The sequence below is a fragment of the Ursus americanus genome, chromosome 21 (genome assembly GCF_024610735.1).
Source record: "Ursus americanus isolate L20-20 chromosome 21, mUrsAme1.1.p, whole genome shotgun sequence".
NCBI lineage: Eukaryota > Metazoa > Chordata > Mammalia > Carnivora > Ursidae > Ursus > Ursus americanus.
In genome coordinates this window covers 303,885-319,761 of record NC_142147.1, presented here as the reverse complement: position 1 = coordinate 319,761, position 15,877 = coordinate 303,885, and the positions used below count along the sequence as shown (strand labels likewise).

Sequence of the window (15,877 nt, the reverse complement as noted above, 5' to 3'; positions counted from 1 at the left end):
GGCTCCATATCCGTGACCCCAAGATCATGAACCTGAGCCAAAACCAAGAGTCAGACTCTCAACCTGCCGCACCACCCAGGCACCCTTGGTAGTTTTATTTTTAGTATTTTGAGGAACCTTCGTGGAAGGTGTACCAATTTACATTCCCACCAACAGTGCCCAAGGGTTCCCTTTTCTCCACATCCTCATAACACTCGTTATTTCTTGTCTTTTTGATAATAGTCATCCTGACAGGCGTGAGGCGATAGCTCTTTGTGGTTTTGATTTGCATTTCCCTGATAATGAGTGATGTGGGGCACTTGTACACTTGTTAGCCATCTGTATGTATGTCTTCTCTTGAAAAACAGCTGTTTAGATCTGCTTTTTTTTTTTTTTAAGATATATTTATTTGAGAGAGGGACAGAGAGCGAGCAGAGGGACAGGGAGACAAGCAGACTCCCCGCTGAGTAGGGATCCCGGTGCTCGACTTGATCCCACAACGTTGAGATCATGACCTGAGCCAAAGTCAAGTCAGACACTTAACTGACTGAGCCACCCGGCTCCCCGGCTGCCTGTTTTTGTTTTGTTTTGTTTTGTTTTAAAGATTTTATTTATTTATTTGACAGAGAGACAGCCAGCGAGAGAAGGAACACAAGCAGGGGGAGTGGGAGAAGAAGAAGCAGGCTTCCCAGCGGAGCAGGGAGCCCGATATGGGGCTCAATCCCAGGACCCTGGGATCACGCCCTGAGCCGAAGGCAGACGCTTAACGACTAAGCCACCCAGGTGCCCCTTGGCTGCCTGTTTTTTAATTGGATTGTGTTTTTGCGTTTGAGTGGTATTAGTTCTTTACATATTTTAGACATTAATCCTTTATCAGGTATATGATTGGCAAATATTTTCCCAAATTCAGTAGGTCGCCTTTTCGTTTCATCAGTAGGGGTTTTTTTTGCAGTACAAAAGCATTTTAGTTTGATGTAGTCCTACTTGTTTATTTTTTGCTTTTGTTGCCTTTGTTTTCAGTGTTGAATCCAAAAAATCATCACCAAGACTGAGGAGAAGGAATTTACTGCCGGTGTTTTCTTCTAGGAGTTTTATGGTTTTAGGTCTCACATTTAGATCTTTAATCCATTTTGAGTTTATTTTTGTTTATGATTTAGGTGAGGGCCTAGTTTCATTCTTTTGCATGTGGCTGTCCAGTTTTCCAAGACCCATTTATTGAAGGGACTGTCATTTCCCTATTGTATATTCTTGCCTCCTTTGTTGTAAATTAATTGACCACACATATGCATGGGTTCATATCTGGGCTCTCTCTTCTGTTGCATCAGCCTTTCTATTTTTATGTCATTACTATAGTATACATATTTGGTTACTGTAATTTTGTAATATAGTTTGAAATCAAGAAGTATGATATTTCTGGCTTTGTTCTTTCTCAAGATTGCTTTGGCTATTTTGGGTCTTTTGTGGTTCCATATAAATTTTAAGATTGTTCTATTTTTGTGCAAAATGCCACTGGAATTTTGATCAGGATTGCACTGACTCTGTAGATGGCTTTGGGCAGCACGAACGTGTCGACGGTACTCTGGTCCCCAAGCGCAGAATATTTGTTTGAGTCTTCAGTTTCTTTCATCGGTGTTTTATAGTTTTCAGCATATAGGTTTTTCACCTCTTTGTTAAATTTATTCATAGGCATTTTATTCTTTTTGATGCATTTGTAAGTGGGATTGGTTTCTTAATTTCTTTTTCTGATAGTTTATTATTTATTTTGTGTCCTGCAACTTTTCCAGATTTTCATTCTTAGCATTTTTAGAGTCTTTTGATGGAGTCTTTAGTGTTTTCCATATATAATACCGTATTATCTGCAAACAGAGACAGTTTTTTACTTCTTATTTTCCTGTTTGGATATTTCTTATTTTTCTTGCCTCATTGCTCTGGCTAGGACTTTCGGTACTATGTTGAAGAAAAGTGATGAGAGTGGGCATCCTTACCTTGTTCCTAACCTGAGAGGAAAGCTTTCTGCTTGTCACTTGTGTGTATGTTAGCTATGGGCTTGTTTTCTGTGATCTTCGTTATGTTAAGGTACATTTCCTCTATACCTACTTTGTTCGGTTTTTATCGTGATGGGCATTGAATTTTGTCAGAAACTTGCTGCATCTATCGCGATGCTCGTATGATTTGCACCCTTTGTTAACATGTATCACATTGATTGGTTTGTGGGTGTTGGACCATCCTTGCACCCCTGGAATAAATCCCACTGGATCATGGTGTACGAGCTTCTTAGTGTATTGTTGAATTTGGTTTGCTAATGATTTGGTGAGGGTTTTGGCAGCTGTGTTTGCCAGGGAATTTGGCCTGTAATTTTCTTTTCTTGTGGTGTCCTCTGGTTTTGTTATCAGGGTAATTCTGGCCTTGTTGTAGAAGCACTTAGGATTCTCTGAAAGGTTTTCTGGACCATAAGGCCCTCCATTGAGCACAGCTCCCAAAAGGTTTTATGTTTAGCTGGGAGCCCAGAGTCAGAGCCCTGCCTTTGGCCCAGGCGTGGGCTTGTGTTTAAGGAGTATATATGGGGAAGCTCCACGGGGGGAGGGGGGTTCTTCTCTGCTCAGTGAGCTGGGAGGACAGCAGAGCATGGGCCTCATCTCCCCTGGGGCCATGTTGCTTGCTTCCTAGGAGCTTGTGTCTTCCATGCCCTGTGTGGCGAGCAGCCTCACCAGCTCACTTAATGTCTCCTGTGCTTGCTCAGGAACAGGCCGGGCTCTTGCCATGGGGCACTGTCGCCTCTGCCATGGGAAGTTCTCCTCACGGAGTCTCCGCAGCATTTCTAGCAGGGCACCTGGGCAGAGCTCAGACAGACCACCCCCAGGGGAGCGAGTTTTCATCAGGGACTTCCAGCATCTGCTGGGGGTGGCTGTCCACCAGGACCCAGCTCTGTCTCAGTTTGTCTGCAAGAACTGCCACACCCAGTTCTACCAGTGCCATGGCCTCCTCAAGTCCTTCCTGCAGAGAGTCAATGTCTCCCCGACTGGTCACCGGAAGACTTGCACAAAGTAGGTGTTCCTCCTTCATTCATTTGGTGGGCATTCAGGGGCCAAGCACCCTGCATGCTGGGGCTGTTCTAGGTACAGGGAGTGCTGGGGGGAGCCTCTGCAGTGGGAGATGCATCATGCCTAGAGCAGCAGACATGTGTGAGCACCAGTGTGACTGGTGTGAGGGATATGGACAGACATGCTTGGGGGAGGTGAGGGCCACGAAAGGTTCTGAGTGTAAGGAGACAGGAGACAGCCCTTGGAAGAGAAGTTTCAGACTGCATATGGGAGAGGCGGCCTATGAAAGCGATCTGGTGAGCCTGCATCTTGTTCACTGCTAGCCCCACTCATGGCCATGCTGATCCTTTGCAGGGTTGGTGCCCAACCCCCACCAGGGGCAGAGGAGGGAGCGTGTCTGGGTGAGTGTGCCCCTGGTGTGTGGTGCGTGGGTAGGCTCGAGGTGGGCTGGGTGCTGACTGGCACCGTGGGTATGGTGTTTCTGTGCCTTTCCTCAGTGGACCTGATCACTTCGAGCCCCCAGGGCCTACGTGACTTGGTGGCATGGGTGCATGGACACGCAACCAGCTGTGGGGCCCTGCCTAACCTCCAGAGGACACTGTCCTCCGAGTACTGTGGTGTTATCCAAGCCGTGTGGGGCTGTGACCAGGGCCACGACTATACCATGGACGCCGACTCCAGCTGCGGGGCCCTCTTGCTGGACAGTGCATTGGCAGTCAAGTGGACATGGGACAAGGAGATGGCCCCGTGGCTCACACAGCATCGGGGGTCCAACCCCACTGGGGCTGCCCCTCAGAGCTCCCAGGGCAAAGCAACCACAGCTCCAGCTGAGACCGAGACACTGCCCAGCATGGACATGGCCCAGCCTCCTGCAGATGTCAACCCTGTAGGGCCTGGGTTGGGCCCCCCACCTCAGCCAAGCTTCCCCTCAAGTGGGGCCCCAGGTAGGAGGCTCCTCTGGGCTGTTAGACCAAGATTCCTAGTCTTGAGCCAGGCAGGTCCCTCAGCAGGAAGTGAATGTCTGCATCATTGTGGGCAGTGGTCCTGGTGTTGTGTGCAGAGGTTCTGGGAGAAATGATGAGGAGCCAGCCTTAGCATCTCTTCCTGGGTATCTGACAGCAGGGAGGGGTTGAGGACCCTATTCTAGCAGTTTCTGTAAAGGCATGCTTGTTTGCCATCCGGTCTTCCTTGCTAAGCCTGCTTGGGGCTAGGGGGCTGAGGGAGGCAGAAGAATGGGGTCTTTGTTGTGGGACGTGGGGAAGAGGGCAGGTGCTGCCTCCGAGGTGGTTTTGGGCCAGCTGCCGGTCATTCCCTGGGTCTCAGCCAGCATCCCGGTGACATCCCAGCGGGACTCATGTAGATAGGCTCCTTTGCCAACTGACCAAGAGGAAACACAGAGCCCTTGTTTGGGACCTGATCCCACAGTGCTGTGGTTGGGGTGTCAGTGTTAATGGACTTTGTGTTAGGGCGGCTGGGTTGGCTTCCCCCCTGCTTCTTTTAGCGTCTGTGCACCTGTCTATGCGCAGCACTCGGCTGCCCTTGTGTTTGAGCTCTCAGTGGCACTTTTTAAAAAGTGTGGCTGCCCGGCTGGTTCAGAGAGGTAGAGGCGCACAAATGCTGGGAGGCGAGAAGGGACTTGTGTTAGAGCGTTCCTAGAACTGCTTGGCTTTTTAAATTTTGCTCATGCAGTACTTTGATAACAGTGATTTTTTAAACGTCCTGGAACATCCACAAAGTGCGAGTCGTCCCAGCCCTAAACGACTGGATCTGAACCTCTAGCAAGGGCTGGGCTTGCTGATGTGGACTGTCGGCTAGGGTTTCTGATGTCTGGGGCTGCCCACGCCTGTGCTAGAAATGGGGGTGGCCGGTCTGGCTATGCAGGGACCTTCTGGGGGATGGGACTGGGAGGTGGGTGGGACTTAAGGTTGGAGGACCCCAGGCTCCCCGCAAGGAGGGCTCCGATGTGAGACAGGTGCACGCCTCCCTGCTGGGGAGCACTGCCTGCGCTCCGTGTTGGTAACAGGAGCCTTGTTCTTTGTTTCTCAGGGCGGTTGGGTGAGAAGCAGGTTCCATCTTCAACCTCGGATGATCGGGTAAAAGACGAGTTCAGTGACCTTTCTGAGGGGTGAGAGAAGAGTGGGTTTAAATAGCCTAAAATTCCTTCTTGGAAAATCAAACTCCGCCAACCTGTGTGCTCCCCGCCTGTGTGCTGGCCAGGACCCTCTCCTTCTCTTGGTGGGAAGGAGACGAGTGGCCGAGGGTGCTTCCAGGCTTCTTGTTCCTGATCCAGAGGGCCCCCCCAGACCTGAGGCATCTGCACGGGGAGCACAGCCAGGGTGGTGTGGAAATTAGAGTCCTGTGGTCGCTTCTTTGCTGTTGCTGGCTTGTCTCCTTCAAGGCTGTGGTTTTGTGCCAGCCGCAGATGTTACTGAAACAGAGGAAGTCAGTCTCTGGCCATTTGTCAACATGATTGTGACTTGGGGTGGAGATTCTGCGCAGGAGGACAAACCGCCCCAGAAAGGGCACTATCAGGGACTGTGTGCTCCTGGGGCCACTTCCTCCTTGTCAGCTGAGAACCACTCATGGTGGCAGCCACACGCCAGCTGGCCTTCATACCTTTTCCCCATAAGCTGTGGCTGGAATGCACATGTGCCCTCATCCAAACAAGTAGGAGGACAGTATGATTTTTGGCTCAGCTCCAGTGGGGTGTCAATGAAAAATGACTGAGGTGCTGGAAGGACCCACGTAGGTGTGCTGAAAACACCTCCAGGACCAGAAGCAGTCGCAGGCTGTCCTATAGGCCACCAGCCAGCCTTGAGTCTTTCTTGTCTAGACGGTGGCAGCCTGCACGGGAAGGCCATGGTGTACCAGCCTGTCTCTGTCGTCTGCCCCGTAGAGACTGAATTCATGCTTTAGGGTAAAGTTTACAGATACACAGATCTTTTCCTGACCTTTGTGACCTTTGCAATGGCCAACAGCTGACCAGTCAGCTGGATAGGTGCTCAGTTATGGGAAATGAGTGACTCAGTCTGAAAGTCCACTTCCTGAGAAGCCTACCTCCTTGAGGTCTTCATGTACTACCTGGGGCCCCATAGAGAGGTTCTTTCCAAGTTCATGGTCCTGGTGTGAGGGGAGTGTGGCTTCTGGGGGATCGTCAGTTTGCTGGCCTGTCCTTTCCGTTAGGAGATGAGTTCAGAGATTTGGGAATTTTAGGTTTCTAAGACCTTTTTAGAAGAGTTAAAACATGGAGTATGGAGATTTGATGGTGTTTTTAGACAGGAAGTGTCATTGGATCTGTCACTCACCACAGGCCTTTGCTAAAGGTTCTCTCGTCTTCCCTAGGGACATCCTGAGTGAAGATGAAAATGACAAGAAGCAGAATACCCAGTCCTCGGACGAATCCTTTGAGCCTTACCCAGAAAAAAAGTAAGGGGGGCAGTCTTGTTGCACACCCCTGGGGTCTGGGAATGGCGTCACTGGGTAACCTGGAAACGTGCGTCTGCCTGGTAGGGTCACCAGGTGGGATTAGTGGGGACAGGGAATGAAGGCTCCTACTTCCCAGTCTGTCCTTGCTCAGCACATGTTTCCTGCTGCTCTTTGGCCTGACCGCCCTAGCCCAGTGCGCTATGGCTTCTGAGTGTGCTGGAGGCCTTTCCTAGTTCAGTGCTGGGACCTGGTCTCCATGTCATGTGAGAGTGGCAGGACCTGTGGATGTGACTCAGCCTCATTCTGGGAGCTCCCTTCCTTCCCTTCTGCCAGCCCTGCCCTCAGTCATACCACGGTAGTATCTGCCATGTCAGCCGCTGATTTCCTGCAGGAACCTCTACCCTGCACTTCTTTCTGCTTCCATGCAAGGTCCTTGGAGGCTCAGGGACTCAGCCCTGTGGTTGCTCTCCGATTCGCCTCTGGCCCTGATTTCTACACCACTTCCTTGAAGAATTGCTTCTCTGGCCTTGTCTCGACCTTCCTTTTTCAGGGATTTGTGTTTTATCTCAGTTTGGATATAGGGTCCTGGCAGGGAAGGCTAATGTGTCCTTGTGTCACTTTGCTCCCAGCCTTGTGCCCAGGAACACCCAGAATACCTGTAGTCCGTCGCTGCCCCACTTGGGTAATGGAAACACAGCAGCACGACACCATCAGCCAAGAAAACACAGCACAAAGATTAAAGAGCAAACCTGACTTCCTTTTTTCCTTTGAGTTCTGACATGGCTATGGAAAGAGAAACAGAAGCCAGGCTCTGCGGGAGGTGGGACCAGGTGGCAGTGGGCTGGCTGCCCTCTGGGTTCACCTTTGTGCCCACAGAGACACTCAGACCTTGTGGCCACATGGTTCCTTAGGTGCTACAGTGTGAATCACAACTGGAAACCTAGGACAGGGCCTCTGAGCAGCCCTGGTCCATGTGACTTTGTTTTAGCAGACATACCTGTCTGGATCCTCGGCTGAGACTGAGCCACCGAGGTGCCCCCATTTTATCATCTTTAAATGTGCAGTCAGCTCAGTGGCATTAAGTACATTCATCGTGTTGTGCAACCATCACCATTATTTCTAAACTTTTCATCATCCCAAGCAGAAACTATATACCCATTAAGTAATGACTTCCCTTTCCCCCTCTCCCAGGCTCTGGCAGCCGCTAATCTGGCTACATCGGGGTACCTCATAGAAGTGGAAGGATGTATTTGTCCATTTTGATAGGGTTCTTCCACTTAACATGACGTTTTCTTTTTTTTAAAGATTTTATTTATTTATTTGACAGAGAGACAGCCAGTGAGAGAGGAAACACAAGCAGGGGGAGTGGGAGAGGAAGAAGCAGGCTCCCAGAGGAGCACGGAGCCCGATGTGGGGCTCGATCGCAGGACCCTTAACGACTGAGCCACCCAGGCGCCCCTAACGTGATGTTTTCTGGATTCATCTGTGTTGGAGCATGGATCAGAACTTGGTTCCTTTCTGTGGCTGAATGTATTCTGTTGTATGGATGGACCACAGTCTGTTGATCCGTTCATCTGTCATTTTGGGTTGTTTCTACCTTTTGGCTCTTACGAGTAATGTTACGAATACTGGCCCTCAGGTATCTGTTTGAGGGGCACCTGAGTGGCTCAGTTGGTTAAGCATCCAACTCTTGATCTCAGCTTAGGTCTTGATCTCAGGGTCGTGAGTTTGAGTCCTGCATTGGGCTCCATGCCCAGCGTGGAGCCTATTTAAAAAGAAAAAAGACAAGTATCTGTTTGAGTCCCCGTTTCGGTTCTTTGGGTGTCTCCAGAAGGAATTGTTGGGCCGGGTGGTAGTTCCGTGTTTAACTTGTTGAGGGACCGTCTTGGTGTTTTCCACAGCAGCTGTACCATTTTATGTTCCCATCAACAAGGGTTCCAGTGTCTCCAAATCCTTGTCAACATCGTGAATTTTCCATGTTTTTACTTTTGACATATCTTTGTTTTTGTGGGTTTTTTGTTTTTGTTTTAGAGAGAGAGAGCGCTGAGGGGGGTTGCAGCAGGAGAGGAGAGAGAATCTTAAGCAGGCTCCACACCCAGTGCAGAGCTCTTCAGGGGGCTCGATCTCACAATCCTGAGATCATGACCTAAGTCAAAATCAAGGGTCACATGCTTAACAACTGGCTGAGCCTCTCAGGCGCCCCATTATTTTATTTTTAAAGTGAAGTATAGTTGACATACAAGTTAGTGTCAGGCACGGACCGCAGTGACTCCGTAATTCTGTGCATTGTGCTGTACTCAGCACATACCTGTCACCATGTAGCTCTGTTCTAGTGCCATTGACTATATTCTCTGTGCTTTGCCTTTCATCCCTCGTTCCTTAAGTGGAGCGCCCCCCACTGCACAACCATCAGTTCTCTATTTATGGGTCTGTTTCTGCTTTTGTTGGTGGTGTTTTTTATTCCACATACAGGTAAAATATAGGGTATTTTTCTTTCCCTGACTTAGTTTACTTAGCATAATGCCCCTTAGGTCCATCTGTGTTGTCACAAATGGCAAGATCTCATTCTTTCTTATGACTGAGTAATGTTCCGTCACGTACATACCACATCTTTTTTATCCATTCATCCTGGAACCCTTGGGTTGCTTCCATGTCTTGGCTCTTGTAATTAGTGCTGCCATAAACATGGGGGACCTGTATCTTTTTGAGTTAGTGTTTTCTTTTTGTTTGGGTAAGTACCCAGTAGTGGAATTACTGCATTATATTCTATTTCCGTTTTTAATTTTTTATTAAGCTTTTAATTGTAGTTCCTGTATAATTAACATACGGTGTTCTGTCTGTTTCATGTGTACATGTTTTTAATTTTTGGTGGAACATGCATACTGCTTTCCACGGTGGCCATTTTCTTTTTTCTAATTTTTAGTTGGTTAGCACAGTGTTGTATCAGTTTCAGGCGTATGATCTAGTGATTCAAACCTCTTTTCCTTTTTAAAAAGTATTCGTCCTCTTGGGTGTGAAGTAGTAACCCGTTGTCATTTTGGTTTGCATTTCCTTAGTGATTAGTGATGATGGAGCATCTTTTAACATGCTTCTATTTTTTGAGAAATGTCTACTTAAGTCCTTTGCCCCTTTTTTTCAGGTTTTAAATGATTTTTTCTTTTTATTTATTTATTTTTGCCCATTTTTAAATTGACTTGTTTCATCTTTATGCTATTGAGTTGTGGGGTACATTTTCTCCCATTCAGTGGATTATCTTTTTTATTCTCTTGATATTTTTCCTTTGGTGCACATTTTTAATTTTGAAGTCCAATTTACCTGTTTTTACTTGTGTTGCTTTGCTTTTTTTTTTTTTTTTTTTAAATAATCTGTGTCCATGGTGGGGCTCAGACTCACAGCCCTGAGATCGAGTCGCATGCTGTGCTGACTGAGTCAGTCAGGTGCCTTGTGTTGCTTTGCCTTTGATGTCATATTCAAGAAACTTGTCAAATCCAGAGTCATGTTTTCTTCCAAGAGTTCGATGGTTTTAGCTCTCAGGTCTTTGATACTTGAGTTATTTTTTGTATATGGAATAAGGTAGGGATCCACATTCATCTCTGGCAGATGGACATCCAGCTTTCCCAGCACCATTTGTGGAAGAAACCATCCTTTCCCCATTGAGTGGTCTTGGCACCCTTGTCAAAAAATCAGTTGATTGTTCTTGTGAGGGGTTTATTTTTGGTCTCTCAGTTCTATTCAGTCAGTCTGTATGTCTGTTTTTGTGCCAGTATCACACTGTTTTGGTTATTGTGGCTTTATAATAAATTTTGGAATCAGAAGTGTGAGTCCTCCAGCTTCGTTGTTCACACTAACTTAGCTTTTCAATATCCCTTGAAATTCCATGTTAAGCTTATGATTGCTTTTTCTCTTTCTGCCAAAAACACCACTGGGATTTTGATAGGGATTGAATCTTTAGATTGCTTTGGGAGAAGTATTGCCATCTTAATATTAATCTTGCAATCCATAAACATGGGTTGGTTTCCCACTTATTTAGGTCTTTTTAAATTTTTTTCAGCAGTGTGTTATAGTCTTCAGTGTATAAGTCTTTCATCTTCTTAGTTAACTTTATTCTTAAGTATTTTATTCTTTTTGATGCTATTGCATATGAATTGTTTTCAATATATTTTTGCATTGTTCATTGTTCGTGTGTAGCGGTGGGTCTGGTTTGTGTGTCAACCATGTACCCTGCAACTTTGCTGAATGGTTTTTGTGTGTCTTGGATTCTTCAGGGTTTTCTACATCTGAGGTCATGTAATTTGTGCATAGGATAATTTTTTTTCTAATTTAGATCCCTTTTCTTTTTCTTTCCTAATTGCTGTGGCTAAAACTTCTAACACTGTGTTAAATGGCAGTGGTGAAAATGGGCATCTTTGTCTTGTTCCTGATCTTAGGGTAAAACTTTCAGTCTTTCCCCATCGAGGATGATATTAGGTATAGGCTTCTTATACACTGCCCTAAGACGTTCCCTTCCGTTTTTGACAGTTTTCCTTAAATGTCTGTATCTGAAAAGGAAAACAAAGAAAGTGTATATTTCTCTTTAGATACTTTTTTAAAGATTTTATTTGAGAGACAGAGCATGAGCAGGGGGAGGGGCAGAGGGAGAGGGAGCAGCAGACTCCCCGCTGAGTGTGGAGCCCGATGCAGGGCTGGATCCAGGACCCTGTTGATCATGACCTAAGCTGAAGACAGACGCTTAACCAACTGAACCACCCCGGTGTCCCGTGTCTCTTTAAATCTTCACTAGACCCCACAGGGGGAGGTTGATGCATCTGAACTGGGCCTTCAGGGACCTGTCAGACTGAATAAAAAGTCCCCACTGCCCACCCTGGCCCCAGCAGCAGGACTAAGGAGCAGGGATGGCAGCTCGTGGAGCAACATAGCTCTCTCCCAAGAACACACGTCTCCCTTTGAGCCCCCACCTGGTTGCTATGCACCTCCCATCAGGCTCCAGAATTGTTGATTCTGATCTTTTCTAGCCTAGTGGTGATTTTGATGGAGGGACTGACCCTTAAAGCCTCCCCACTCCACCATTTAACATAATGTCTCCAAATAGTGTTTGGTTTTGATGTTTAGGGAGTGCAGTTTCAGTCCTGAAAACCGACTCTGTAAGCCGTGTGGTCCCCGTCCCTGCACCTTGCCTTCCCAAGGTGTTAGTACAGAGCCTCTGCCTTTCCTAGGAGTTGTTCTAGCTCTGATCGCTAAGGTCAGTTTGCAAGCCAGCTGGTGAGCATGGAGACTGAAGCAGGTTGCCGTGGAAGCCTGAGGAAAACCCCACCTCTGCTGTCTGAGTAGAGACAAGCATGAAGTGCGAAACACGTATGCAGCGGAGATCAGAAACAGCATGGAATCGGATTACATCTCCCCTCCTCCCCATCTTTTTTTTTTTTTTCCTCCTCACAGGGTCTCTGGTAAAAAGAGTGAAAGCAAAGAAGCCAAGAAGTCTGAAGAACCAAAAATTCGAAAGAAGCCTGGGCCCAAGCCGGGCTGGAAGAACAAGCTCCGCTGTGAGAGGTGAGGGCCGGGGGAGGGGCCGCCCTGCCCGCGGGGGCCGCAGCTCCATGTGTGCTCTGCATTGCAGGGAGGAGCTGCCCACCATCTACAAGTGCCCTTACCAGGGCTGCACGGCCGTGTACCGAGGGGCCGACGGCATGAAGGTGAGAAGGGGCGTTGCCTCCGTGCCAAGGGCTGCCTTCTGTGTGTGGCTGACCGGGAGGACCAGATGTTTATGTAGAGCTGGGTGTCGACTTGTTCCCAGGGGCTCATGTGAGCCTGGGCGAATGGAGAATTGAGCAGCCCTGGGCCAAGAAGTGAACCCTCCACTCCTGGGAAAAGCACCCACTTCTTGTGGAGTGGGGAATGGTTGGGTCTCTTCCTTTGAGGGTGCCGTGGAGGGCCTGTGGGAGGCATGTACTGTGTGATATGGGGTAGTTCTCCTGGCCAAGGTACTCAGGGTCTTGCTGTCCCTCCCGCAGAAGCACATAAAGGAGCACCACGAGGAGGTCCGGGAGAGGCCCTGCCCCCACCCTGGCTGCAACAAGGTGTTCATGATCGATCGCTACCTGCAGCGCCACGTGAAGCTCATCCACACAGGTGTGTGCCCTGCTCTCCCACACTCGCACCTATGCAGTCCCCTCGGGTGGCTGAGGAGGGCTGGACACCCTTCGAAGAGGCCCAGGGCTGCGTCCTGGTGCCTTGCGGGTCATGCGTAAGTGGTGTGGAACTGACAGTGAAGAAATCCCAGTGCCTCTCTGCAAGTTTATTGTGGTGGGTTTTTTAAATCATAACTTAAAAAAATGACATTTATTATATGCTTTTCGGATTATAGAAGTAACCTATGTGCATTGTAGAAATTGCAAAAAATAAGCACAGAGAAGACAGTGAGCACCCTCCATGCACAAGCACCATCCTCCTGGAGGGTTTACTCTTGCCATTGGTTCTCCTTTTGTGTCTCTGTGCTTACGTCTGTGTGTTCTTGAGGGTCGTGCCCTACAGCGTAGTGGGCCCTGTTCCCCTGGGCCCAGCGCCTCACGGAGTGTCTCCAGTGTGTGGGGGTGTGCTCTGCTGTCGTGTCCTGGCCGCTTTATCCTTCAGGCCAGTCATCCGTAGAGGCGCTCTCTGCCTGGTGTGGGCTGTGTTTGGACTAAATCCGGTGCATTTGAACCAGCTATGCTCTGGTCTGCTTGTGAAATGAGACCCGTTGCCACAGACTCCAGAACTCCCGGGTTGGGGAACATGGTGTGAGCAGGGGATTTGGGCTGGTCTTCTGGGGGAAGGGGGACTGCTATGCTGGGACTGAGGCCAGTGGTGACTGGGAAGGGGGGCTCCACTGGTGTGGGGTGGGGGGCGGGCAGGGCTTCGTGTAAGCAAGTTAGGAACGGATTGTTGTCCGTGCTCTGCTGGTTTCTGAGGTGGACCTGTGTTTATGCTGAAGGGCAGGGGAGGTAAAGGGCACCTGCTATTCCTTTGTTCCTGGAGGGGTCTCTCTGGGACGCCCTCTGAGACGAGCAAATAACCTCCACGACCCCCCTCCCACCCCGACCCCTGTGTGCCCCAGGAGCTCTTGTTATGTCCACGGGCTGTTTGCCTGCCTTCCCTCCAAGAGGAGCACAGCACCCTCTGGGCTCTCCCTGAGCCAAGCCGACTGACCTTTAGAACTCCAGGCTAGAAGCCCTCTGGTTCCAAGAACTTGGAAAACTCAGCCCGTTGGCCCCTCTGGCTTTCTAAGCCACTTGCTGTGGGGATTCCTTTTCCCTGTGAGCATCTCTGGAAGCTAGTCTGTCTCTTGCACTTCAAAGGTGGCTCCCTCCTCCTCTCTGCCCTTTAGTTGTGCAGTTGGTTCTGCCAGTCTTCAGGTCAATTTGTGGGGCATTTGGGATGATTGATTGATAGTTACCGAAGTGTTTGTGGGACGAGGTGAGCCTAGGGCCCTCTTCCTCTCCCCATCCGTTGTCTGCAGGCACATTACGACCCCGGGCTCATGTGCGTCCATCCCAGTTTTGATGCCCCTCTAACTTGCACAGCACCCATACTGCGTATGTTAGGGACACAGGAACTGCGTGTCGCTGACGCATGTTGCTGCTGCTTCTCCCCACAAAGCTGCTCTCCTGGATTGGCATGACCCCTTCCAGAGATCAGCGGATCACATCTTTCTTTATCCCTAAACAGTAACTGTGCTTGTTTTCGTTAACTTGATATAGAAAGTTACGATTTGCTTTTTTTTAACCCAGATTTTGTCCGTTTTATTGAACAAATTTATGGGTTGGTTTCACCGTGAAACCATTTTCCTGTGTTTTTTGCTCTGAGCCGCCTTGGACATCTCCTGACACAAAGAATCCCCTTCAATTGGTCTTCCTGCTGTGTCTCAGTCCAGACACCAGTGGTCACAACCATTAGCAGTTTTCTTAAAAAACACCAAAGAGGACAGACTGTGAACTAGAAGGGTGCGTTGTACCTAGTAGGGGAGAAGCCAGTCTGTGTGGGTGTTTACAGATGAGCAGGTGGGACCTGAAATGGCAGCGAGGAAGAAGCTTGTGGCCGCCACCACCCCAGGCACATGTCCAGGAGTAGAACTGTTAAGAGTTTTTGTTCAAGAGTGTAAGAAATTTATTTGCCAAATGGATAGTCCCTTCCCCCACTTTGGACCCAACATGGGGATAATTTCTAGAGCAGTAGTAATCTATGAAGCTTTATTGATTTAGCTTCCTCTAAAAACTTTTGCTCAAGTAAATAGTTCTAAAGTTTCTCTTTAAGAAAACAGGCTCCAAATCTACACAGTTGATGAAGTCCCAGCCAGGTGACATTTCTAAGCAATTTGGAGCGCTCTATTAAGTTTTGTATTAGAAATATTTTCCATCTCTGAATAAAATGAGGTTTGCGCAGGCCCCTTGCTCGGGCCCTGAGTGTGAGGAAACACTCCTTAGGCCCCCATGTGCCATGGGAGGGCTGGGCGTTTCTGGTGTCCGTGCTCACTGCATCTCTGGTCCACAGAGGTGCGGAACTACATCTGTGATGAGTGCGGACAGACCTTCAAGCAGCGGAAGCACCTTCTCGTCCACCAGATGCGCCACTCAGGAGCCAAGCCGCTGCAGTAAGTGTGGGGATGGGCACCTTCTCGTGGCCACTCAGCCGCCCATGCCCTCGCTCACCTGACCCTGTCCCCCAGGTGTGAAGTCTGTGGCTTCCAGTGCCGGCAGCGGGCATCCCTCAAGTACCACATGACCAAACACAAGGCTGAGACCGAGCTGGACTTTGCCTGTGACCAGTGTGGCCGGCGGTTTGAGAAGGCCCATAACCTCAATGTGCACATGTCCATGGTCCACCCTCTGACGCAGACCCAGGACAAGGCCCTGCCCCTGGAGCCACCACCTGGGACTGTGGAGGGCCAGGCGGTGAAGCCCGAGCCCACCTGAACTCAGGCGGTAAATGGGGTTAAGACAGTTTCAGTAGTTCCTCATACGCAACCTGACGACACAGCTTTGCTCGCTCGCTCCCCTGGAGCCCCCATGCTGTACCCTCCCTCCTGTGTGTCAGGAGGGCACTGATTGCAGTATGGTGAAGGTGGGCTCAATGTGCAACTCACGTAGCCTTTCCAGCCTCCACTCTGGGACCAGAATTTTCCTACAAATACTGAGTGACTTGGGGCCAGATGGATTTTAAATAATTGATTCCTATTCCCCACTAAAGCAATCAAGGAGATTTGTAATCCACTTTTTAGTGCAAGAGCTCCATGTTATGCTTGTAATAAATTATTTACGAAGGACCTGGGCTGTGCACTGCGCAGGGTCCAGTCAGAAGAGATGGGGCTCCTGGTAGAGGTCAGCATCGGGCACCGCCTGCTGTCTGCTCAGGAGGGCGGCACTCACTTCCGGGTCACAGTCTCCACTAGTGGCCAGCAG

General features: G+C 49.1%; 2 protein-coding genes across 6 annotated transcripts in view; one reads left to right on the top strand and one right to left on the bottom strand.

Moving 5' to 3' along the window:
• Positions 1–15,741, top strand: part of ZNF276 (zinc finger protein 276) — a 17,859-nt gene extending 2,118 nt beyond the window's left edge. For 2 of the 3 annotated variants that reach the window (XM_045772827.2, XM_045772825.2), the window contains exons 2-10: positions 2,720–3,023; positions 3,375–3,964; positions 5,067–5,145; positions 6,363–6,446; positions 11,883–11,993; positions 12,061–12,136; positions 12,455–12,572; positions 14,970–15,069; positions 15,145–15,741. In XM_045772827.2, coding sequence (XP_045628783.2) covers positions 2,740–3,023; positions 3,375–3,964; positions 5,067–5,145; positions 6,363–6,446; positions 11,883–11,993; positions 12,061–12,136; positions 12,455–12,572; positions 14,970–15,069; positions 15,145–15,391 — 1,689 coding nt within the window. In that variant the 5' untranslated portion in view covers positions 2,720–2,739 and the 3' untranslated portion in view covers positions 15,392–15,741. The remainder of the gene's footprint in view (positions 1–2,719; positions 3,024–3,374; positions 3,965–5,066; positions 5,146–6,362; positions 6,447–11,882; positions 11,994–12,060; positions 12,137–12,454; positions 12,573–14,969; positions 15,070–15,144) is intronic. The other variant, XM_045772826.2, reaches the window with a different exon arrangement.
• Positions 14,388–15,877, bottom strand: part of FANCA (FA complementation group A) — a 57,966-nt gene continuing 56,476 nt past the window's right edge. For 2 of the 3 annotated variants that reach the window (XM_045772812.2, XM_045772813.2), the window contains exon 43: positions 14,388–15,877. In XM_045772812.2, the coding sequence (XP_045628768.1) occupies positions 15,770–15,877 (108 nt within the window). In that variant the 3' untranslated portion in view covers positions 14,388–15,769. The other variant, XR_006775440.2, reaches the window with a different exon arrangement.